The 27007-nt window shown below is 42.0% G+C and overlaps 1 protein-coding gene and 1 long non-coding RNA gene across 3 annotated transcripts in view; one reads left to right on the forward strand and one right to left on the reverse strand.

Annotated features, from left to right (window-relative positions):
• LOC145537978 (uncharacterized) overlaps window positions 1–27007 on the reverse strand; it is a 501457-nt gene that overhangs the window by 76364 nt on the left and 398086 nt on the right. The gene's annotated exons all lie outside the window — the stretch shown is intronic.
• Window positions 12365–27007, forward strand: part of TMEM26 (transmembrane protein 26) — a 66269-nt gene continuing 51626 nt past the window's right edge. For both annotated transcript variants that reach the window (XM_081569058.1, XM_081569057.1), the window contains exon 1: window positions 12365–12880. In XM_081569058.1, the coding sequence (XP_081425184.1) occupies window positions 12402–12880 (479 nt within the window). In that variant the 5' untranslated portion in view covers window positions 12365–12401. The remainder of the gene's footprint in view (window positions 12881–27007) is intronic.

Consider the following 27007-nt stretch of genomic DNA (forward strand, 5'->3'; position numbering starts at 1 on the left):
GGTCATATTGGATCCCCAACTGCTGCTCTACCTGCCTGGCGCCTGGGCATCACCACCTCTCTGTATGCAGGTCTTGCATAGACTTGCCAGACCACCCAGGATTCTCAGCCATAGTGCCAAAGTTGTCTCTTCTTTATTAGGTACCATTTACTGTGGTCCAGGTGCATTATTTTCTTCAGTGCCACAACAGTCTGTTAGAGCAGAACTCTTACAATGAGGGAAGAGCGGCCTAGATGAATGCACTTGCCTGTCATTGCATAGTTATGGTCACTTGGTACCTAAGCCCTTCATTGTGAGCTGTTTCTTTCCCAGTTATATTAGGAGCATCTATTCTGATCATTCTTCCCATTTTCTCTAACCCTTGGTCCTTGAACAAAAGGTGTTACCACTCCATCTCCTAGCACTCCACCTCCTTTCCTTGCTTTGTTTTTATCCCGTGTGTGTGGTAAGTCACTTTAGTTGTGTCTGACTCTGAGCGACCCCAAGGACTGTAGCCCACCAGGCTCCTCTGCCCATGGGATCTCCAGGCAAGAATACTGGAGTGGGTTGCCACATCCTCCTCCAGGGGATCTTCCCAACCCAGGGATCAAACCCACATCTCTTTCTTTTCCTGCATTGACACGTGGATTCTTCACCACTAATGCCACCTTACTGTTCTTCAATTCTGTATCCCCAACAATCCCAACACCCTAGATGCATTCTCCTGACACCCCATTGAGCTTCACCTCTTTGTAAGTGTTGAAGGCAATGACATCTAGGTTTAACATCTTCTGCTTCTCTTAACCCTCCACACACTTCCTTTTATTTACTCAGAAGCTAGACACATGGATTAATTTTCTTTTCTAACATATTTAGTTTTAAGAGACATGGATGAAACAAGAGGGTGTCAAACAGAGTGAAATAAGTCAAAAAGAGAAAAACAAATATCGTATATTAATGCATACATGTGAAATCTAGAAAAATGGTTAAGGTGATCTTATTTGAAAACAGAACTAGAGACAGATGTAGAGAATACATAGATGGATACCAAGCAGGGGAAGGGGTGGGATGAATTGGGAGATTGGGATGGACATATATACACTATTGATACTACGTATAAAACACTATTGATACTACGTATAACTAATGAGAACCTGCTCTATAGCACCGGCTTCCCTTATAGCTCAGTTGGTAAAGATCCACCTGCAGTGCAGGAGTCCACCTGCAATGCAGGAGACCTGGGTTCGATTCTTGTGTTGGGAAGATCCCCTGGAGAAGGAAACGGCAACCCACTCCAGTATTCTTGCCTGGGAAATCCCATGGACAGAGGAGCTTGGCAGGCTACTGTCCATGGGGTTACAAGAGTCAGACTCGACTTAGCGACTAAACCACCACCACCATTATATAACACAGGGAACTCTACTTTGTACTCTGTGGTGACCTAAATGAGAAGGAAATCCAAAAAAGAAGGGAGATATATAGTTTTCTAGATATACACACACACACACACACACACATACATACATACATATAGCTGACTCACCAGGGGGCTTCCCTGGTGTCTCAGACAGTAAAGAAGCTGCCTGCAATGCAGTATGTATATCAGTAGCTCAGTCGTGTCTGACTCTGCAACTCCATGGACTGTAACCCACCAGGCACCTCTGTCCACGGGATTCTCCAAGCAAGAGTACTAGAGTGGGTTGCCATTTCCTTCTTCAGGGGATCATCCCGACCCAGGGATCAAACCCACGTTTCCTACATTGCAGGCAGATTCTTTACCAGCTGAGCCACCAGGGAGGCCCCCTCAATTTTTAGATATTATAAAAATTCAGTGTTGTTGGGGAGGACACTGAGGCACCCTGACCCCCTCACCCCAGGCCTCTATTTGCCAGTCCAAGGTCGAGTGCACACCCTCCTGTTCTCCACCCCCAGCGGAATGAGCTGCACACAGGCAGCCTTTTGCCAGGGGGAGGGTCTCAGGAGCCCATCTGGTGACCTGGTTAGGGGGAGGCTGGCCAGAGTCAAGGGCTGTGGATGGGGGAGCAGGAGGAGGAGTGTGGTTGGAGGAGCAGATGCTGTGTGTGTGCATGCGGGGGGCGGTCAGCACTGAATAGGGGATCCCAGCTGGGGTTCCATAATGGTATCAATGGGGAACAGGCAGAGCCCTCTGCTGTCCAGTTGGGGAAACTGAAGCAGAGACTCCTCCAATCTTTGAGAAGGGAGGGGCCTGACATCAGCCATGGAGGTTCATGCATCTGCCCCAGGAAGGCACCATGGCCCAGGAGCTGCAGTGCCTCGTCAGCAGTCACTCAGTGAGACACAAGGAGGGACAGCAGCTGGGTCACCTGGCCGAACAGGCCCCCTCCACTCAAGACTGGAGTTTGATGGGTTGGGAAGATGCTCTGGATAAGGGAATGGCTACCCCCTCCAGTATTCTTACCTGGAGAATTCCACGGTCAGAGAGGCCTGGCAGACTACGTCCATGGAATTGCAAAGAGTTGGACACAGCTGAGCAACTAAGTTTATAGCTAATTCACTTTGCTGTATAGTAGAAATTAACACAACATTGTAAAGCAACTATACGCCAATAAAAATTAATTTTAAAAAATAAGAGAGATTTTGACGTTCCCTTATCCTTACAGGAACATCAGCTTTCGTGCTGCCTTTGTTTTCTTCCAGTCAGTTGACCTCCCTAAGTTTCCCTTTCTGCCCCGCCATGACATTTACAACTGAGGTCTGAACAGCAAATATTCACCATCCTTGGTTCTCTTAGGCTCCCACACTCTGTTCACCCTGTCTGGGAAAACTGAGCCCAAGATGAAGGCTACACCCCACTTGCTCTATGCTCTCGCTATAGCTGGACTGTTGAAGGCAGCAGAGGAAACTTCGTGTTCCTATACACTGGTGCTAATACTCGCTCAGAATTGTTCATGCACCCTTTGCTTGCCTCTGCTTACAGTCTACTCTCTTTGCCCTCAGATACAGGCCCAAGGCTTTACCATGTTCATCCACATCTCCAGCCAGCACCCACCCCCCATTGTCAGCACTTGGGCTCATACCCTACTTCACTGTGAAGGCTGAAGTCCTTGGACCTGATCTCTGTCAACTTCCTGTCTCCTTTCAGCCTCTGCCTTATCTAAATCCACATGCTTCCTTCCTTCCTTGCAACCTCAGAGGACACGAAGTCCCTTCTCCTGCCTGGAGTCCCTTCCCCTTCCTCTCCATTAGGCCAACTTTTCATTCCTCTTTTAAAGCATTTCAGGTGGTCATTCATTCTAGGAGGGCTCCATCAGGCTGCACCCCTAGTTGGGTCAGGTGACTCCTCAGAGCTTTCCTGGCATAGCCAACTAACCCTTTGCTTCCGACATGCTAGTATAAACTACTTAGGTGTTGGCTGCTTGGACCAGGCTGGGAGGACCTCAAGGTCAGAGACCTGATACTGCTCACTTTTAAATCCTCAGTCTAGTGCAGGCCTTTCACATAAGAGTGACACAGTTTCATTTATTGCTTTTTGTTATCAATTTACTTCCTAATAAGCCGGATGTGTTTCCTTAAGTCTAGACTAAACAAAACAAAAAATAACACTCAAAAAAAAAAACCAGGCTAATAGACCCACTGTAGAGACCAATCTATGCTTTCTTATCACATTTCTATCAAAAAGAAAGATTTTCTAGATAATGCAGTATATGACATGTGTGTGCATGTATTTCTTTATATACATATTCATAATTTTTTGTACATTAAAAGTATCTTTTGTTTTCCATTATCAATACTATTATAAACTTTAAATAAGTCACCTGCCCATTCTGGGCCTCGTTTACAAAATGAGGAGACAGGACTTGGTAAATTCAGTGGACTCGTCAGTGATGAGATGATTTTTTTGATGACAATGATAACAAACCAGAGACTCTATGCATGAGCAATAGCAGAAAAATAATTAACTCTGCTATCCTAAAAGTATTTTCAAATTATCACATAATAATTCCCTTACCTGAAATTTCTAACGTGAGTTTTTGAATTTATAAGCTGCTTTCAAATAAAATGAAATAGATAAAATTTTATATTAGTATATCAATTTCCTCTTTTAAAAATACTTTTAAATTTTATAATAATTATAGCTTTACATAAAGTTTCCAAAAATAGTTTAGAGCTCCTGTATACCTCTCATCCAGTTTCCCTTTTGTTAATATCTTACATTACTATGAACCAAACTTTAGCCCTCATTAGGACTTCACTAGTTTTTTACTAATCTTTTTCTGTTCTAGGATCCTGTCCAGGATACTACATTGAGTCACCATGTCTCCTTAATTTCCTCTGGGCTGTGAGAGTTTCTTAGTCTTTGCTTGTTTTTCAAGACTGTGATGGTTTTGAGAAGTACTGGGAGGTATCCTGCAGAATGTCCCTCTATTTAAGTTTGTCTGATATTTTTCTCATGGATAGATGGGGGTTATAGGTTTGGGGGAGGAAGACCACAGAGAAGTGCTATTCTCATCACATCACATCAAGGGAATGTATACCAACTTGACTTATAACTGTAAAGTTAACCTTGATCTCTGAGTCCTTTAATGGAGCAATTTCATATTCACTATGTCATGTGACTCTTCTAAGGATCATGGTGTATACAAGCCTGGCATCTTCCGCCCCACTTTACAAAGCAAGACCCTGAGGTGGGGGCTGGAACTAAGGCATTGTAACTGCACTCAATCTCGCCCTAACCCTCAACCACTTCTAAATCACACTCAAAAGAAGAATTTATAAGAAGCAATGTTTCAGAATGCTTTCAAGTATATGCTCATTTCAGTGCTCCTGTGGTTAAGAATTCTCATGATTAAATGATACATATTATCTTCATGGCTACAGCTATAATCCTAGGCTTATCTGAACAGATCCAAAATGGATCAACAGGTCCAATCAACCAATTAAGTAACCACAAACTACATGGTACTTCCTTGGTGGTCTAGTGGTAAAGAATCTGCCTGCCAGTGCAGGGGACATGGATTTGATCCCTGGTCCGGGAAGATTCCACTTGCCGCAGGGCAACTAAGCCCACGTGGCACAACTATATGAAGCCCGGGCACTCTAGAGCCCATGCTCCACAACAAGAGAAGCCACCACAATGACAGGTCCGTGCACCACAACTACAGAGAAGCCCCCCACTTGCTGCAACTAGAGAAAGGCCCATGCAAAGCAACAAGACCCAGTGCAGTCAAAAATAAATACATTAAAAAAAAAAAAAACTACATGAACCAATCATAATTTAAATTCACATTTGGAATGAACTTTCTTTTTTCAAACTGATTATTTTGTGTTTGATAGTCATATGTGATTTTCTTAAAGATTCAACCCTTTTAATCAGACCTCAAAAATCCTTAAAAGGAAGTTGTTTCCTCACCTGTAAAACAGGCTTGTGATTTACAAAGAGATACAAAGTTTTGGATGTGTAACAATGTTGCTCATTTTTCAATCAGATAGGAAGGGGGCCTGATAACTGTCCCTCTGGGGACATTAATGACACCAATAATAATCATCGATATTATAATGATAGCGATAATATTAACAGCTAATATTCCTTGGTGACTTACAGGGTACAGAATCTGCCTGCAATGCAGGAGACCTGGGTTTGATCTCTGGGTCGGGAAGATTCCCTGGAGAAGGGATTCCTCACTCCAGTATCCCTGCCTGGAGAATTTCATGGCTAGAGGAGACTGGAGGGCTTCAGTCCATGGCGTCACAAAGAGACAGACACAACTGAGTGAATAACTTTTTATAAGGTAAGGCAGGATCTGTGCTAAACGATAATCTCACTTTATCCTCAAAATCTATGGTTTAAGCGCTACTTAATATCCTCATTTTGCAAATGAGCAAACTGAGGCTTAGAGAGATAAAGAAACATCCAAAGTTACCCAGATCATATTCTTGAAGCATTTAGTTTGCTAGGGCTGCCATAATAAAATACCATAGAAGGAGTGGCTTCAAGAACAGATACTTACTTTCTCACAGTCCTAGTTCACAGAGGGCCCAAGATCAAGGTGTTGGCAGGTTTGTTTCTGTCTGAGGTCTCCCCCCTTGGCTTGCAGATGGCCACCTTCTCACTGAATCCTCACAAGGCCTTTCAACTGTGCATATGCATCCCTGTGTACCTGAATTTCTTCTTTTTATAAGGACACCAGTCAAACTGGATTACAACCCACCTGAATGACTACCAAGCTAGTGGAGGTGATGGAATTCCAGTTGAGCTATTTCAAATCCTCAAAGATGATGCTGTGAAAGTGCTGCACTCGATATGCCAGCAAATTTGGAAAACTCAGCAGTGGCCACAGGACTGGAAAAGGTCAGTTTTCATTCCAATCCCAAAGAAAGGCAATGCCAAAGAATGCTCAAACTACCACACAATTGCACTCATCTCACATGCTAGTAAAGTAATGCTCCAAATTCTCCAAGCCAGGCTTCAGCAATACGTGAACCGTGAACTTCCAGATGTTCAAGCTGGTTTTAGAAAAGGCAGAGGAACCAGAGATCAAATTGCCAACATGTGCTGGATCATCGAAAAAGCAAGAGAGTTCCAGAAAAACATCTATTTCTGTTTTATTGACTATGCCAAAGCCTTTGACTGTGTGGATCACAATAAACTGTGGAAAATTCTGAAAGAGATGGGAATACCAGACCATCTGACCTGTCTCTTGAGAAACCCGTATGCAGGTCAGGAAGCAATAGTTAGAACTGGACATGCAAGAACAGACTGGTTCCAAATAGGAAAAGGAGTACGTCAAGGATGTATTTTGTCATCCTGCTTATTTAACTTACATGCAGAGTACATCATGAAAAACGCTGGGCTGGAAGAAACACAAGCTGGAATCAAGGTTGCCGGGAGAAATATCAATAACTTCAGATATGCGGATGACACCACCCTTATGGCAGAAAGTGAAGAAGAACTAAAGAGCCTCTTGATGAAAGTGAAAGAGGAGAGTGAAAAAGTTGGCTTAAAGCTCAACGTTCAGAAAACTAAGATCATGGCATCTGGTCCCATCACTTCATGGGAAATAGATGGGGAAACAGCGGAAACAGTGTCAGACTTTATTTTTTGGGGCTCCAAAATCACTGCTGATGGTGATTGCAGCCATGAAATTAAAAGATGCTTACTCCTTGGAAGGAAGGTTATGGCCAACCTAGATAGCATATTTAAAAGCAGAGACATTACTTTTCCAACAAAAGTCCGTCTAGTCAAGGCTATGGTTTTTCCAGTGGTCATGTATGGATGTGAGAGTTGGACGGTGAAGAAAGCTGAGTGCTGAAGAATTGATGCTTTTGAACTGTGGTGTTGGAGAAGACTCTTGAGAGTCCCTTGGACTGCAAGGAGATCCAATCAATCCATCCTAAAGGAGATCAGTCCTGGGTGTTCATTGGAAGGACTGATGTTGAAGCTGAAACTCCAATACTTTGGCCACCTCATGCGAAGAGTGGACTCATTGGAAAAGACCCTAATGCTGGGTAGGATTGGGGGCAGGAGGAGAAGGGGACGGCAGAGGATGAGATGGTTCGATGGCATCACCGACTCTATGGACATGGGTTTGGGTAGACTCTGGGAGTTGGTGATGGACAGAGAGGCCTGGAGTGCTGCAGTTCATGGGGTTGCAAAGAGTCAGACATGACTGAGTGACTGAACTGCATTGAACTGAATGACTACATTTTAATTTAATCATCTCTTTAAAGACCTTGTCTTGAAATCCAGGTACATTCTGAGTTATAGTACAAGGGATTGTATGGATGTGAGAGCTGGACAATAAGGAAGGCTGAGCACCGAAGAATTGATGCTTTTGAACTGTGGTGTTGGAGAAGACTCTTGAGAGTCCCTTGGACTGCAAGGAGATTCAACCAGTCAATCCTAAAAGAAATCAGTCCTGAATATTCATTGGAAGTACTGATGCTGAAGCTGAAACTGCAATACTTTGGCCACCTGATACGAAGAGCTGACTCATTAGAAAAGACCCTGATGCTAGGAAAGATTGAAGGCAGGAGAAGAAAGGGAAGAAAATGAGATGGCTGGATGGCATCGATGACTCAATGGACATGAGTTTGGGCAAACTCCGGGACATGGTGAAGAACAGAGAAGCCTGGCATGCTGCAGTCCATGGGGTTGCAGAGAGACAGAAATGGCTGAGTGACTGAACAACAATTAGGGATTGGGAAATATTGGGAGGACATAGTTCAGCTCCTGACAGGAATGGTGACTCAAACCCAAGCTGCATGACTCTCAAATCAATATCTTAATTATTTAGCTATCCTAAAGGATGAGTCTCACACTATTCAGGGTCATAAAACCACCAGCATTTTTAGACTTACTTATCATCAATCATGCCATGTTTCCACGGATCTGATCTCCTTTCATATGACAGAATGAAGCATTGAGCTCATACCAATGACACTGACTACTTCAGTATTTACCCCATCATTTACAAGCAGCTGGCCTTAGGAGATGACTCAGCTATGATACCAGATGGGGAATAATATATTTATATTTTGGGGTGTTGTTTATTCAGCCCTCATTCATGTTTTAATTGATTTATTCAAGAAATATTTACTGAATGCCTGATATATTTGGGGCATTTTTCTTAGCACTTTAGAAATATCAATCAACTTAACCCTCTTAATAGATGAAGGTATTGCCATCATTCTTATCTTATAGATGAAAAAATAAGGCTCAAAGAGATTAGATAACTCGCCAGCAATCACTTAAGAGATGGTGCCAAGGCTTGAAGAAGGCAACTTGAAGGCAGCCTCACTCCAGACCCTTCTCCTACACCTCAGATTCTTCCTTCTTGCTAGCTCTTAAAGCGTCTGAAGATTGATAATTACCAGTGATTTTACTTTTTTTTAAGAAGAGTAATTAAGGTTATTACTAACTTAGTAAAGCTCTGTGTTTCCTCTACTATTATACATAATGTGCAATAGCTGCAAAGTTCCTATTTAATCCATACATTTCAGAACAGCAAATAAATCTGTGAGTTTCCTAGTTAAAGTTCATGAAGTAAGAGCTAGGGCTTCATCTCTAAAATAATAGAAAATATTTTTAAAGCCAGAAAGGATGCCATTGAAACACTGCCAGAAAGCATGATGGACTAGACATTTTGAGAAGTTTCAGGATAGAATACAGTTGGAGGGGGTCAATGGAGATACCAGAGCAAAAGAAAACAGTCTAAGAGAACAGAGGTGAGCACGGTTCTTTCTATGAGAACACCTAAGTGAAAGTGAAGAGGAACAAAAGAGCCTCTTGATGAAAGTGAAAAGGGAGAGTGAAAAAGTTGGCTTAAAACTCAACATTCAAAAAACTAAGATCATAGCATCCAGTCCCATCATTTCATGGCAAATAGATGGAGAAACAATGGAAACAGTGAGAGACTTTATTTTGGGGGGCTCCAAAATCACTGCAGTTGGTGACTGCAGCCATGAAATTAAAAGACACTTGCTCCTTGGAAGAAAAGTTATGACCAGCCTAGACAGCATATTAAAAAGTAGAGACATTACTTTGTCAACAAAGGTCCATCTAGTCAAGCCTGTGGTTTTTCCAGTAGTCATGTATGGATGTGAGAGTTGGACCATAAAGAAAGCTGAGCGCCAAAGAATTGATGCTTTTAAACTGTGGTGTTGGAGAAGACTCTTGAGAGTCCCTTGGACTGCAAGGAGATTCAACCAGTCAATCCTAAAACAAATCAGTCCTGAATATTCATTGGAAGGACTGATGCCGAAGCTGAAACTCCAATACTTTGGCCACCTGATGCGAAGAACTGACTCACTGGAAAAGACCCTGATACTGGGAAAGATTGAAAGCAGGAGGAGAAGGGGACGACAGAAGATGAGATTGTTGGATGGCATCACCTAGGAGGCCTGAGAAAGAGAAAAGCAACTTCCTAAAGGAGGCAACTAGTCTGGCACTGTAGTCAGGCCTTGGTGTCCTCCTGGTGAACATAAACATTTCACAGAATATCAAGCAAGGTCTCTGTGAGCGTGATGGGTCAAGACAAAAAGTGGATCACTCTTCAATTGTGTCTGAACACAGACAAAACATTAACATTGTTCAAATCACAAAAAAAGACCAAACATTTCCCACTGATCTAAATTAGCTTTATTAAGACACACAACCTTAGAATTATTAATCCAACTTCCTGATAGCATCTGATTTAGAGTAAAGCTGTGCCTTTTTCAGCCCTCTTTAAAATCACCTAACACAAGACCAATCCTTTCTAGTAAGTCTTTTCCAACCTCTCTGACAACTTCTTAGTGAGATGCGCCACAGTTCTCCATGGAGCGTGTACTCCCTCCCTAAAATAGTAATAAAACCAATTTGTTCAGCAACAGATGTGTTCCTGGTTGTGTTGGACTAGAGGATTTTGACAGGTCTTAAGAATGTCACATTTTTCTCTCCACGTTTATTATTACTTGTCACAGATCTTCAAAGAGCAGTTCCCCTGGACTAACTATCTTGGTAAGTCCCAAGGTTGACCAAGCTCTTACCATGTGCCAGGTGCTTTACATGAATTAATTCAGTGGTCCCCAAACTTTTTAGCACCAGGGACCGGTTTCATGGGAGACAATTTTTCCACAGACCAGGTGGGAGGGAGGGTGGTTTCAGGATGATTCAAGTGCATTACATTTGTTGTGTACTTTATTTCTATTATTATTACATCAGCTCAACCTCAGATCAACAGGCATTAGATCCTGGAGTCTGGGGACCCCTGTATTAACACATTTTATACCCACAATGGCCCCATGAGTCAAGAGGCTTCATACCCCATTTACAGATGAGGAAACTGAGGTACAAAGGTTACAGTGCAACTAAGTGGCTGAGCCAGGAGTCCAAGACAGCCAGCTGACTCAGGGCTAGGGCTCCAGTGTCCATACTGTGCTACCTCCCACTGTATGGTCTATGGGCTCTCATGCATCATTCCTGTATAGTCGCTGGTCACAGTGCCATCAGCCTACATTGAAGGGCACATAATAAACAGCTCCAGGATATCACTACTGGGTTTCCTGTAAGATATGGGAGAGTACAGACCCACAGGAAAAAAAGAAATCTCCCTAATCACATTACCAGAAATAAGTGAACTTCTTTTAAGCAGTTGGACCTTTTTTTCACCTAATGAAGACAATAATCACATACTTCAGAAATTTCAACCTAATTTTAAGAAAGGTATGGGGTGACTTTCAGTTGAATAAACCTAACCAAGAAATATTCTCTTTGAGTTATACTTTTAAATTTTACTAATGTGGCAAGAGAGTATTCCTGCTTGGTAGTAACAGGACTCAGTTCAGTCACTCAGTCATGTCCAACTCTTTGTGACCCCATGGACTGCAGCACGCCAGGCCTCCCTGTCCATCACCAACTCCTGGAGTTTACTCAAACTCATGTCCATCGAGTCGGTGATGGCATCCAGCCATCTCATCCTCTGTCATCCCCTTCTCCTCCTGCCTTCAACCTTTCCCAGCACTAGCATGTCTTTGTTTTCCAGAAAGAGGGAAGCTGAGGCACAGAGCCTTGGAAGGTAATAGTTAATCTCTAGCAAGATCTTAGTAAGTTAGCTTCATTTTATCTTGTTTATTTTTGCAATTACCTCCCATTTGTAGCCTACTACACTGATTTTCCATTTACAAGTGATAGAAAGTTTCCTTTAAACATTATTTCAGTAAAAATTGGAGTTCATTTAAGGAAAAATGTTAAGTAAATAGTGGTACACGTGGTAGGAGACCAAACAAGGAAACAAAAATCATGGAGGTGTTTTGGAAAACCCTGACTTCAGTTTCCTCTTTGCCTTGGATGCTGGAAAGGCAGTTTGCCTCATTAGTCATTGATGTCAAGGGTACAGTTCCCCACTCCATGAATTTCTCCTTCCAGTCGAAGCCTGGCTTTATCTTTTATCTCCTCTGCACTGTCCCCCTGCCTTCCTGATTTGCCACTCTATTTCTTTTAGGAAAAAAATAGTCAGGGTAGTGGGTGAGGGTTGGGGAGACATAATAAAGAATATCCCTTTGCTTTAATAATACCTGTCCCAAAAGTAGAGCTAACCCCAGCTACCTATCTTGCTAAGTGAGGTACTGAGAGCTCTGTGAAAAAACCTAGCTCGCCTCATTTCCAGGGAAGTTTTAATACTTCAAATTGGGCTGGATCTGTATGTCTAAACCTGCCTGGATAGCAGATTCTCTGGCTCTCCTGCATCCCATCTTAGAGTCATCAGGAGACCCGGTTCCTATACAACATGTGAGTGAATGAAAGCACTTCAGTGGAAAAGTAAGGGACACTCCCCATGCACGCCCCCTCCCCTTTCCTGGTGTGCAGCCCCACGCCCTTTTGTCCACCGCCCTCCTCTTTCCAATGGGGGAAGTTCTCGGTGACCCCATGGAAGCCTGAGGGGAGGGGGGTCAAGTCAGGGATGGAAAGAGGACCCCCAGGGATTGGGAGGGGAGATGGACAAAAGCAGGAGAACAGCGCCTGGGAGCCGGAGCAGGGCAGCCCCATACTCCCCGGAAAGCCTGGAAAGCTGGGTCTAGCATCTCCTCTCTTTGGAGAGTTCTCAGGAAGTTTGGGGGAGGGGCGCTCGGCTCTCTCCTGTTCTGGGAGGGTGAGAGGGACTGCAGCTGCCGCAGGTCTCGGAGCTGTCACGTTCAGCCCCCGGGCTCCAGGCGGGTCTGCGGGGCGCGGGCAGCGCGCACCGGGTGGCATGGAGGGACTGATCCTGCTTAACGCCCTGGCCACCCGGCTCCTCTTCGTGCTGCACTCGCTGGTTGGAGTCTGGCGAGTGACCGCGGTGAAGAAGGAGCCCTGGTACTGGCTGCTGGCGCTGCTCAATCTCTTGCTCTTTCTGGAAACGGCGCTGACCCTCAAATTCAAGCGCGGCAGAGGCTACAAATGGTGAGCGCACCCCGGGAGAGGGAGGGTGCTCCGAGTCCCTGGGACGGTCCCCTGGGGCACTGTCGGCTGGCCCTGGGGCCCACCTCCTTGCAGGCTGCCGCCGATTCTTTACTGGGATGCGGACCCCCTTTGTCCTCTCTGGGAGCGTCGAAGCAGCGCGGGTTGCTTGGGCGTCTCTTGGGCACACAGGAGTGCCCCCAGGGTCCCAGGGCAAAACGGGGAAGGCTCGAGTCGCACCCACGTGCCACCCAGTCCCAGGGATGGCAACTTGGAAGACAGGAAAAAGAAGGGAAGCGTTTGCTTGCTCTGCGGAAAGTGCATCAGGGGTGTCAGACCCTCTGCGTTCTGAATTTGGGGTGTGAGTGTGCACACTTTAGCCTGGGTGCGTGCAGTTATGGGAATGTCCTTCTCAGGGCAGACTTGTGTGAGAGCTTGTGCACATCGGGCAGCGTCCTGGGGCGAGAAGCCACTCGCAGCACGTCTGTGATTTTGGCCGCTTCCCTTGTACCAGCCCAGGGCGCCCTGGCTTGGCACAGCTTCAGGTGTCCTCCGGGCTTGCTTCACAGCCTTGGTTAATGGTCAGTCCATCTTGTCAAAGAGGGGTTGCAGGCAGTGGTTCAGCCTTAACCTCAACGTGTCACACTACAGGTTCTTCCTGATGCTTTATTTCCTCCCCAAAGACTTGGATGGCAATCAAAGAATTGAGAGAAAGATTTCCTGCCATTTACAAGACCGTCTATCTCTATCGCTCCACTCCCAGGAGATTTTCATCCCAAACTTATCTGAGTTAGCCCTCTTCTTGTATTGTTTTTTTAAAACCTTGAGTCCGTGTTTTCATGTAGGTCCATATTTAAAATAAATACCTACTGCTATGAGAAAGAGGAAAATACTATTACCCAATTCAAGAATTATATACATGATGGCATATTAAGTAAAAAAGAAAAAAAAAAAGAAAACCCTTTTGACAGTTTTACATATTAAACTACGAAAGGATGTGTATTTCACAACAATCCAAGGGAGAGAATGTGTTGTCTCTTAAAATGATGTGACTCTGCCTTAAATTTTCCACTGTTGAAAAATTTCTAGAATTATCAGTGAAGAAATTATTCAAGTAGAACCTTTATTTAATACAATAAGGACTGCAAGCACGTCACTAACCCTCCCTTCATTAACAGCTTGTTAAATAGGAGAGATCTGAGGTACTTTCCAGTGTGTCTTTTGGAAGTCTCAAAGATAAATGGTATTAGTTGCCCAGATAAGCCTTAGGGTTAAAGAAACAAAAGGGAGAAAAGTGTTCATCTAGCAAGCATGTCACATGAGACTGATTTAGAGTTTACTGAGTAGCTTTAACATGCTGGGGTAGAAAAGATCTTCAGTAACAGGAGGATGAAGACTAAGGCTGATATATGCTCCATGGAAAGTAGTCCTGCCAGCAGCCATCATCAGGGCTCTGGCAAAAATGTCAACCCCAGAAGGACAAGCTTAACTGGCCCTGAAACATCCTCCTTCTTCTCCAAGAGTGGACAAGAGGGCTCAGTTCACATTAAGTCAAAATTGCACGCCAGCTGGGTAGAAATACTCTAGTCGATGGCACCTTCATCACCCTTGACCACTGGCTGCTAAGATGGACATGTAACTTAAAACCAAGAAAAGAAAAAAGGTTGGGGCCAAAACAGGTGATGGTCAATGTGTCAAGTTAAACAGGAAACTAGGGGCATGTTTGTGTACAGAGTATGGACTCAAAATCAGACAGATAATGGAGTAAAATCTGAGTTTTCTTACTTACTTGCTGTGAGGCATTGAACAAGTTACTTAACCTTTTCCCGTCTCAGTTTCCTTATCTATAAATACATATCTTATAGGTTATTATGAATTAGATGAAATGATACATGTTGATGATCAGTGAATACAAAAGAGATGGTCTTTTGAAGGTCCTAGAATTTTTCTTATTAAAAATTATTCTATGTCAAGTGGACATATTGTCAAGTTAAAAAACTTTATTTGAGAGGCTAGCCAATAAACCATTGGTTCAGAGCCAAAAAGTAGAAAACAATTCTCACCTTTATTTCAGAACAGGCCCACGATGTATATTTTATATTATAGTAAAAGTGTGTAAAGTGAAAGTGTTAGTCACTCAGTGGTGTCCCACTCTTTGTAACCCCATGGACAAGAGCCCACCAGGCTCCTCTGGCCATGGGATTCTCCAGGCAAGAATACTGGAGTGGGTTGCAATTTCCTTCTCCAGGGGATCTCCCCAACCTAAGGATAAAACCCCTATCCTTGTAATGCAAGGTCTCCTGCATTACGGGAGGATTCTTTACCATCTGAGCTACCTTGTATATAGCACTAATAAAAAAAAAAAATTGCTGACTCAATATCTAGACCATATTTGAGAATAAGCAAAAAAAAAAGAAAAAAAAAAAACCTTGATAGACTTGGTTTATTATAAAATTTCAGGAACAAAGGAATCTTTGTAAAATGATCTAAATAGAAATGTGATTAGTAAAACTTTTCTCTACTGATGCTACCAACTACAACTGAGTCTATAAGTATGATCATTTGCATGATGGACAAAGCTCACATAATGTTCTTTCATGAGTTTGAGGGAAAAAATTAGAAAATGGAAAGCTAAAATGATATTTTAAAAGATAAAGTTATGGCAGTATCTATACCTCTATGAAAATGTTACTATAGAGATCTATATAAATATATATGTTATCTTTTAATCCATTTGTCTTACATTTTTGATGCTACACTATAGAACCGAAAGTATCTGTATATAAAGACATACATTCAAAAATACTAAATTTCATCTTGATAGTGGAAAATAAAGCGAAAAGCAACCTGACCATTCATCTAGAGATCGGTTAAAAATTTGTACACTACCCATACTATACAATATTTTGCTGGTATTGAAAATAATGTGATAGGTTTTAATATTGACTTTGAGGAATGTCCATGATACATTGTCAGGATAAAGTTACAGAGCTGTGTATATTATTGCCTCAGTTTCTTTAAAAAAAACAAACTTATCAAAGAATTACCCTTTGTGTCAATTGAATACATTATCTATTTACTAGTCAAGAAGAGGGAGGGGGAGACGAGGTAGAGGAGAGGGAGGCTGGCAGGGAGGAGGGGGGAAGGAATGAGAGGAGAAAAAAAGGAGAAGAGAAAGCAGGAGGAGGAAGAGGGAAAACCCTCTCATATTAAAAATCAGTCCCTCAATCGAGGTCTGAACGGTGGACTAAACTCTGTGCATACATGAAATGAAAATGTCTTTTCTGGAACATTAGATCTATAAGCCTCCTTTAGGCTGCTCTGGGCTGGTTTGAACTTTTTTCTTTTTATTAAAATTTGCACCTGGCCCCAAATAAATCAGACCTATAGAAATAATGGGGCAATAAACAGAGCTATAGAGGAAAATGTGAACAAAATTTCTTGTAACGTAGCAAACATATTACACTTATCCAAAGAATGTTTCTTTAGCTATTCTCTGGGAAAGAAAAATGGAACTAGAGCTGCTGAGCTCAGCTGTCTAGGGACAGGCAACTTACATCAGCACTCAGAACTTGCCAGTTGGAAAAGCTTAATTTGTTGGAATCATATAGGATGAAGAAGGGAAGCCAATGACACATTCCTCATGAAGTCCAAGAAATGTGTGCTGGTGCACTTTGGTTCTTTTCCCCTAGTATTTATTAATTTCATCTGCTATTCACTTACATTCATTTAAGATAAAAATTAGTATCACTGCTTTATTTTTTAAAAACTTTTCATTTTATATTGTAGTATAACCAATTAACAGTGTTGTGACAGCTTCAGGTGGACAGCAAAGGGACTCAGCCTTACATATACATGTATCCATTCTCCCCCAAACTCCCCTCCCATCCAGACTGCCACATAACACCGAGCAGAGTTCCTGTGCTGGTTATCCATTTTAAATACAGCAGTGTGTGCACGTCCATCCCAAACTCCCTAACTGTTCCTTCCCCTCCTTCTTCCCCCAACCCCCCACAACCATAAGTTCATTCTCTAATTTGATTACTGCTTTGTTTTTTTCTTGATTTTATTTTATATTGTCTGGGCAACAATCAAAAGAATCTGAATTACCATTTGCGTGCCTGTGTGCTAAGTTGCTTTAGTGGTGTTTGACTCTTTGCAACCCTATGGACAGTAGCCTGCCAGGCTCCTCTGTCCATGGGATTCTCCAGGCAAGAATACTGGAGTGACTTGCCATGCCCTCCTCCAGGGGATCTTCCTGACCCAGGGATCGAACTGCATCTCTCATCTCTCCTGCATTGGCAGGTGGGTTCTTTACCACGAGTGAGACCTGGGACGCCCCATGAATTATCATTTAGGTAGAGTCAAACAGAAGACAAGATTTCCAGTTCCTTTCCAGCTAATACTGATAAAACATTCCTCAGGAGAGAAAAAAAAGTGACCAAGACTTTGTCAAATTTGAAGCCTGTTCACTTTCAAGCAGACAGTATCTGAGAATATGTAAAAATCTAAGTTTAGTGTATTGCTGAAAGTACAGAATTTTAAGCACTGAGCTTTCTTCATCAAAATTTCAAGAATACAAGGTACATATCTTCAAGTGAACAAAATATCTTACTGATTTGGTTACTTCATTATTTCTCTTTCCCTTTATTAAGTTGAACCAGACAACCACTTTTGTTGACCTGCTTAACAAGTGGGCATGACACACTAGATACTATGTGAAGAAACAAAGCTAACACATTTGAGATTTTAAAATAAAAGGTAGCAGTTCAATGACATGTTCAAATATGTGGGAATAAGAATAATTATGAATATTTAGCATTTAGTGATGTGACTCGATGAACATGGGTTTGGGTAAACTCCGGGAGTTGGTGATGGACAGAGAGGCCTGGCGTGCTGCAATTCATGGGGTCGCAAAGAGTCAGACACGACTGAGCGACTGAACTGAAGTGAACTGAGGCTCTTTCAAGTGTTTTACAGAATTTCCCACTTGATCTTGACAGCGGCTATAGTTATTTTCTGTTTCTGTTTTCTCCCATTTTGAGATGAGGAAGCTGAGACACAGAGCTGTTCAATCATTTTACTTGAGATCACTGAGTTGGCGATTGGAAGAGCAAGGATATTAATACACTAACAATTTAGCAGAGACAGGATGTGAGGAGGCGTGATAGCAGGGGCGGGGGCTGACGAGGGGGAAGGAGGCGGGGTGGGGGTTATGGTGTGTCGGGAGGGGGAGGGGACTTTACAGCATGTGAGCTGGAGCAGGAAAAACTGGTAAGAGAGAAAAGTGGCAAGGCTGCGTAGGTAATGAACATCCTGAGGAAAGTGAGGGTGGGGAAAGAGAGCACTTTTCTCTGGAGGAGGCACAGAGCCTTATTATTCTTCATTCTGCAAAAATACCTGGTACATCTCAAACGTGTTAGATAGGCATTTTTTTTAGTGCCAAGAAAGTGGAGGTGAATAAAACAGGTAAAATCCTGCCCTAAAAGAACTCATGTTTTAGTCAGGGGACTCAGAAAATAAAGATGTAAATAATAAACAAGTGTTCCGAGGGGGAACTGGATGAAGATGGTCAAAAGGTACAAACTTCCAGTTAGGAGACAAATAAGTATGGGGGATGTGATGTACAACCTGATTGAAATAATTAATACTGTTCTATGTTATATACGAAAGTGCATGCATGCCTGCTACTGTGCATGCATGATAGTTGCTTCACTTGCGTCTCACTCTGTGTGCCCCTATGAAGTGTAGCCTGCCAGGCTCCCCTGTCCATGGGATTCTCCAGGCAAGAATATTCAAGTGGGTTGCCATGGCCTCCCCCCTTCCAGGGGATCTTCTTGACTCAGGGATTGAAGTCGAACTCTTGTCTCTTAAGGCTCCTGCACTGGCCAGCAGGTTCTTAGCCACTAGCACTACCTAGTGGAGAAGGCAATGGCACCCCACTCCAGTACTCCTGCCTGGAAAATCCCATGGACGGAGGAGCCTGGTAGGCTGCAGTCCATGGGGTCACTAAGAGTCGGACACGACTGAGCGACTTCACTTTCACTTTTTACTTTCACACATTGGAGAAGGAAATGGCAACCCACTCCAGTGTTCTTGCCTGGAGAATCCCAAGGACAGGGGAGCTTGGTGGGCTGCCGTCTATGGGGTTGCACAGAGTCGGACACGACTGAAGCGACTTAGCAGCAGCAGCAGCATTACCTAGGAAGCCCCAGGTGAAAGTGGTTGAGAGTAAATCTTACAGAGTTCTCGTCATAAGGAAAAATATTTTTTCCTATTGCTTTTATTTTGTATCTATATGAGATGATGGATGTTCACTAAACTTACTGTGGTCATTATTTCACGATGTATATAAGTCAAATAATTATGTTGTATACCTTAAACTCATACAGTGCTGTGTGTCAATTACACCTAGTAAAATGGGAAGAAAAAAAAAAAAACAGATGTGCTGATAAATAACAATAGGCAAGTAAACAAGTGAATGATCAGAACAGTGAAGGGCTAAATGGGATGGGTTATAGATGGGTGGAAGACTAGGGGACGGTTCCACTGAGTGGAAAGTGAGATGTCTTGCTGGGAGGCGATCTGGGAGCTGAGTCTGTTAGAGAGAGGAGTCAGGCATGGGAAGAGCCAGGGAGGCAAAAAAAGGACTGAGAGAAGGAAGAGCTAAATGTGTCTTGGGTCACTTCTGACATTCTCCCAGAAGACAAATACTGACTTTCTCTTCTACTCTTCACTGTCTTTTCTCACTATGTCCCCTTCATCCAAGTGAAAAATGCCTTCTAAATTTTATATTTTACCATATCTAATTTTTTAAAAAACTGAAGCATAGTTGATTTATAATGTTTTAGGTGTACAACACATGATTCAGTTATATATATATAACTGAGTCACTACAGAAAGACTATATATAGAAAGACCATATATATGTGTGTATATATATATATATATATGACTATATATAGTCTTTTCAGATTCTTTCCCAGTATAAGTTATTACAAGATATTGAATACAGTTCCCTGTGCTATATAATAGGTCCTTATAGTTTATCTATTTTATACACACTAGTGTGTAACTGTTACCATATCTCATTTGAAACATCATATGTTAGAAAACGTCTGGGTGGCCTCCAACTAAACACAGGAAAGATAAGTTAGGAATCAAAAGAGATTCTGTCCTAATTTCATTGCAAATTCAATCCAATTCTGTAAAAACACTGAATGAAATGTTTTGATTACTCAACTGTACAATATTTAGAGGGTTCAAAGGGAGAAATGAAAATCTGAGATTTGACAGATACCGTATGAAGTCTGATCATGAACAAGTTCTGAGTAGCAAAGAAGAGCTCTGTTGGATATGATTCTGTAGTATTTGATAGTATGTATCTCCCTCTACCAAGGGTGCTTACAAAAATGCCACAGAGAAAGTTGGGGAATACAAGTACTCTTCCCCGCATCTTACTGGGTATCAGAGAGGATGAAATGCAGGTGTAAAGAAGGAGACCCTATGATTTCCCTGTGGCCAACATGGGCACGAGAAATTCTCCCCGCAGATAAACTGTTTCTTTCCTTACATTTGCTGCCCGGACTGCCTGATAGCTCTCCTTAACTTTTTTAGTTAATAACACCAAGTTTCCTCTGTGCACTGGGTTTATCAGCACTGCCTGCAATGTATATAGAGTTTTACAATACTCATTATCTTTGTGTTTCTGTGTGTTTGTGTGTAGGCATTTTCTATCCTAAGCCTTGCTGTTGTTCAGTCCCTCAGTCCTGTCTAACTCTTTGCAACCCCATGGACTGCAGAGTGCCAGGCTTCCCTGTCCTTCACCATCTCCCAGAGTTTGCTCAAACTCACGTCCATTGAGTTGGTGATGCCAACCAACCATCTCATCCTCTGTCACCCTCTTCTCCTCCTGCTCTCAACCTTTCCCAGCATCAGGGTTTTTCCAAAGCAAAAGAATGACGTAAATTTGCATCCTTTTTGTAGGCACGTACTGAATGCTACAAGCAAATGACTTTGTTTTCAGTGATCTGAGTCATGGTTTAGGAAGAAGACTCTTATGCTACCTTGAATTAGTGCTATGCTTCACTTTCAAGAAAAAGTCATATTTTCTTATTTTGTTACACAAGGGACTTGTTCAGTTCAGTTCAGTCGCTCAGTCATGTCTGACTGTTTGCAACCCCATATACTGCAGCACGCTAGGCCTCCCTGTCCATCACCAACCCCCAGAGTTTACTCGAACTTATGTCTGTTGAGTTGGTGATGCCATCCAACCATCTCATCGTCTGTCATCACCTTCTCCTCCCACCTTCAAACTTTCCCAGCATCAGGGTCTTCTCAAATGAGTCAGTTCTTCACATTAGGTGGCCAAAGTATTGGAGTTTGAGGTTCAGCATCAGTCCTTCCAATGAATATTCAGGACTGATTTCCTTAAGGATGGACTGGTTGGATCTGCTTGCTGTCCAAGGGACTCTCAAGAGTCTTCTCCAACACCACGGTTCAAAAGCATCAACTCTTCAGTGATCAGCTTTCTTTATAGTCCAACTCTCACATCCATACATGACTACTGGAAAAACCAGAATTTTGACTAGATGGACCTTTGTTGGCAAAGTAATGTCTTTGCTTTTTAATATGCTGTCTATGCTGGACAAAATTTTCTTCCAAGGAGCAAGCATCTTTTAATTTCATGGCTGCAGTCACCATCTGCAGTGATTTTAGAGCCCCCCAATATAAAGTCTGTCACTGTTTCCCCATCTATTTGCCATGAAGTTATGGGACCAGATGCCATGATCTTAGTTTTCTGAATGTTGAGCTTTAAGCCAAATTTTTCACTCTCCTCTTTCACTTTCATCAAGAGACTCTGGTTCTTCGTCATTTTCTGCCATAAGGGTGGTGTCATCTGCGTATCTGAGGTTATTGATATTTCTTCTGGCAATCTTGATTCCAACTTGTGCTTCATCCAGCCCAGTGTTTCACATGATGTACTCTGCACATAAGTTAAATAAGCAGGGTGACAATATACAGCCTTGATGTACTCCTTTTCCTATTTGGAACCAGTCTGTTGTTCCATGTCCAGTTCTAACTGTTGCTTCCTGACCTGCATACAAATTTCTCAAGAGGCAGGTCAGGTGATCTTGTATTCCCATCTCTTGAAGAATTTTCCACAGTTTGTTGTGATCCACACAGTCAAACGCTTTGGCATAGTCAATAAGCAGAAGCAGATGTTTTTCTGGAACTCTCTTGCTTTTTTGATGATCCAACGGAAGTTAGCAATTTAATCTGTGGTTCCTCTTCCTTTTCTAAATCCAGCTTGAACATCTGGAAGTTCATGGTTCATGTACTATTGAAGACTGGCTTGAAGAATTTTGAGCATTACTTTGTTAGCACGTGAGATGAGTGCAACTGTGCGGTAGTTCGAGCATTCTTTGGCATTGCCTTTCTTTGGGATTGGAATGAAAACTGAAATTTTTCCAGTCCTGTGGGCACTGCTGAGTATTTCAAATTTGCTGGCATATTGAGTGCAGTACTTTCACAGCATCATCTTTTAAGTTTTGAAATAACTCAACTGGAATTCCATCACCTCCACTAGCTTTGTTCGTAATGATGCTTCCTAAGGCCCACTTGACTTCGTATTCCAGGCTGTCTGACTCTAGGTGAGTGATCATACCATCATGATTATCTGCGTCATGAAGATCTTTTTGGTATAGTTCTTCTGTGTATTCTTGTCATCTCTTCTTAAAATTTTCTGCTTCTGTTAGGTCCATACCATTTCTGTCCTTTACTGAGCCCATCTTTGCATGAAATGTCACCTTGGTATCTCTAGTTTTCTTGAAGAGATCTCTAATCTTTCCCATTCTATTGTTTTTCTCTATTTCTTTGCAATGATCACTGAGGAAGGCTTTCTTATCTCTCCTTGCTATTCTTAGAAACTCTGCATTCAAATGGGTGTATCTTTCCTTTTCTCCTTTGCTTTTTGCTTCTCTTCTTTTCACAGGTATTTGTATGGCCTCCTCAGACAGCCATTTTGCCTTTTTGCATTTCTTTTTGTTGGGGATGGTCTTGTTTCCTGCCTCCTATACAATGTCACAAACCTCCGTCCATAGTTCTTCAGGCACTCTGTTTATTAGATCTAATCCCTTTAATCTATATGTCACTTCCACTGTATGATCGTAAGGGTTTTGTTTTAGGTCATACCGGAATGGTCTGCTGGTTTTCCCTACTTTCTTCAATTTAAGTTTGAATTTGGCAATAAGGAGCTCGTGATCTGACCCAGAGTCAGCTCCCGGTCTTGTTTTTGCTGATTGTTTAGAGCTTGTCCATCTTTGGCTGATTTCGGTATTGACCATCTGGTGATGTCCCTGTGTAGAGTCTTCTCTTGTGTTGTGGGAAGATGGTGTTTGCTATGATCAGTGCGTTTTCTTGGCAAAACTCTTATTAGCCTTTGCCCTGTTTCATTGTGTACTCCAAGGTCAAATTTCCCTGTTAATCCAAGTATTTCTTGATTTCCTACTTTTGCATTCCAGTCCCCTATAACGAAAAGGACATCTTTTTTGGGTGTTAATTCTAAGTCTTGTAGGTATTCATAGAACCATTCAACTTCAGCTTCTTTAGCATTACTGGTTGGGGCACAGACTTGGATTACTGTGATATTGAATGGTTTTCCTTGGAAACCAACAGAGATCATTCTGTCATTTTTGAGATTGCATCCAAGTAGTGCATTTCAGACTCTTTCACTGACTATGATGGCTACTCCATTTCTTCTAAGGGATTCTTGCCCACAGTAGTAGATATAATGGTCATCTGAGTTAAATTCACCCATTCCAGTCCATTTTAGTTTGCTGATTCTTAAAATGTCAACAATCACTCTTGCCATCTCCTGTTTGAGCACTTCCAATTTGCCTTGATTCATGGACCTAACATTTCAGGTTCCTATACTATAGTGCTCTTTATAGCATCAGACTTTACTTCCATCACCAGTCATATCCATAACTGGGTGTTGTTTTTGCTTTGGCTCCATCTCTTCAGTCTTTCTGGAGCTATTTCTCCACTGATCTCCAGTAGCATATTGGGCACCTACCGATCTGGGGAGTTCATCTTTCAGTGTCCTATCTTTTTGCCTTTTCATACTGTTCATGGGGTTCTCAAGGCAAGAATACTGAAGTGGTTTGCCATGCCCTTTTCCAGTGGACCACGTTTTTTCAGAATGCTCCACCATGACCCGTCCATCTTGGGTGGTCCTACACAGCACGGCTCATAGTTTCATTGAGTTAGGCAAGGCTGTGGTCCATGTGATCAGATTGGTTGTGATTGTGGTTTTCAGTCTGTCCACCTCTGATGGAGAATGATAAGAGGCTTATGGAAACTTCCTGATGGGAGTGACTGACTGAGGGGGAAATTGGGGACTCGGGACTTGGGATCAAAATGATAATTATGTCTATATTTAGAATTGGACTCCTAGGAAGCTGAACCACTGAATGATACCCATGTTTTTCTCCACATACTATGTTCACCTGAGATATTCAGAAGTGAAAGTTAAGGTTATAATAGTTTATAATTTCGTGTACTTGTTTGGGAGAAAAACAAAGTGGAAATTAGTATGGGCAGCTCCCATGAGTCAGTATATATGTCTAATTTAGAATTATATATATATCTAAGGGCTTCCCTGGTGGCTCAAACAGTAAAGAATCTGCCTGCAATGCAGGAGACCCTGGTTCAATCCCTGGGTGGGGAAGATCCTTGGAGAAGGAAATGGCAACCCACTCCAGTATTTTTACCTGGAAAATTTCATGGACAGAGGAGCTTGGCAGGGTACAGTCTACGGGCTCTCAAAGAGTTGGACCTGACTGAGTGACTAAAACACACGTATCTATCTAACATCTATCTAATTTTAAATTCCATGCACTTCTGCTTCTCATAGCAGTGGCATTATTATCTATACAGCATCAGGACACATCTGAATAGCTTCACTTTTCCGTCAAAGGAAGATTCACCTTTACCTCCAGGTTTATTTTCCCCATATGCATGCCCCTCCCTATTTCAGACGTTCCTTTAAAATACTGATGCCATTGTGTCAGACCTGGGGTATATAAATCATTTTGTTAAAGAAAACCAGTGTTTTTTTTAAAAATAGGTTTTTGACATGCAATTTTTGAAAAAAATGAATTTTCTTTCAAAGTCACAGTAATGGTTGTTAACAATTCACAACTATTAATATAAAATGCCAAGGTGGAGCTGATTTTATTTTCTCTGAATATAAACTTACCACCCATAGTTGTTCAGGGAAGGGGGTTATATTTTATCTTTGGGCTGTCCAAGAGGTAGCTGGTGTAAGACTGACTTAATGTTATATGCTTATTAAAACAAAAATGAGTAACCTTGAGGAAAAAAAGTCCTCTCTACAATGTATGCCCTTGCCAGCCCTAGTTGGGTCCTGTAAGGGTCCTTTGCTTTCTTATTTCCCTGATTGAGTTTCCTGTCCCACACACCTATTTTATTATTAGGAAAAGCCTCTTAATAAATTGGCTGTGCCATTTTCTGACAGTCTGTTAATAATGGGGATGAGGATGATGATGAAAGTGATAGTGATGGTGATCATGGAGATGGTAACAGTTACTGAGATATCGAGTACTGATGATGCTCCAAGCCTGCTTTATATCCATTATCTCATATAATCCTCACAATGACCTGATAAATTCATTTTCATCTTTTTTATCATTTTAAGATGAGGATGCTGCTGCATAGCAAGGCTGAATCACTTATCAAAGGTCACAACTAGCAATAATAAATCACAAAAACAATCCTAGCATCTGTGAACCCTCACTTTTCTTGAGCCAGACTTTTGCATTGAATGGATTCCCTCATTCACTCCTCAGAAAAGCCCTGGTGCTAGTTCCTGCTTGCAAATAAGGAAGCCAAACTCAGAGAAGTACTCCCAGGCCAGGATTGAACTCCATCACCTAGTTGCTATACTCTACATTCAGCAACCAAACTGGGTTTTGCTGTGGACAGTACAACATTTTGGGGGTCAAGGATTCTCTTTGGTACAGAAAGGGTCAAAGTATTTTCTCTGTTTCAAAATTGGGTAAGTAAATCCCAGATGATTTGCTAAATGAACACTAGAATGGTTTTGCTTAGAAGAGAATGTAGAAAATTTAAGGGACTTTCCTGGTGGTCCATTGGCTAAGACTCTTCTGTGCTCTCAATGCAGGAGCCTGTGTTTAATCACTGGTCAGGGAACTAGATTCCTAAGAAGCGTTTGCATGCTCTAACTAAATATCCTACATGTTGCAACTTAAAAAAAGAAAAGAGAAAAAAAGATCCTGCATGCCGCAACTAAGACCCACATAGCCAAATAAATACATAAGTATTTCTTAAAAAAGAAGAAAATTTTAGACTAGACATGTCCACAGCTCAGAGATACTCTTGCACAAACAGACATCCCTCTAAAATCAAAGCAGATGCAAAAGAAGATAGAAAAGGGGAAAAATTCTAGACTGTCTTCATGGGTCCTAAAGTGAACAACAAAACTCTTCCACAGAACAGAAATAAATACCACTGTCTTTTATAGAGTGAAATAAATTAAAGTTCTACATTAATAACATCCATAATCCATTGAATCCCCTGAGAGACCATTAAAATTCCTGTACTCATTAGCACTTAAGTTCACTTGTTCATTAAACATTCATTTATTATACTAGGCGCTATGATGGTGTTCTTGAAGGAACATAAAACATATGCACTTATATGAAGACAAGACAAAACAATACTCTGAGTACCAAACAATTTTTGACAAATTAAGTCCAAAAGAGCAGAAAGGCTGCAAAATAAAGATACCGTCTGTGCAGTAGGCTTGTTAGACAAGGAAAATTTCTCAGGTATGTGCTTTAGGTTCTGGCCTTTGAAGTGGCTGGTGGTTTTACAAGAGTGAAGAGAAGAAAAGAAAGGCTTTTCAGGTTGAGGGAATAGCATGGTGGCGATAGTTAGGGTTTCAACTGGAACCAGTATATTTAGGAAGAGGTCATGATGTTCTCTGCCTCAGAATTTTTATGAGAAAAAATAGTAATGTAGATCTTAAAATCGATGCATATTTTGTCCCTATAGCTCATTTAGTCATTGTGAGGCATTTTGCTG

This window comes from Giraffa tippelskirchi, chromosome 2 (assembly GCF_054371585.1).
Source record: "Giraffa tippelskirchi isolate mGirTip1 chromosome 2, T2T-mGirTip1v1.2.pri, whole genome shotgun sequence".
In the NCBI taxonomy this organism is placed as follows: domain Eukaryota; kingdom Metazoa; phylum Chordata; class Mammalia; order Artiodactyla; family Giraffidae; genus Giraffa; species Giraffa tippelskirchi.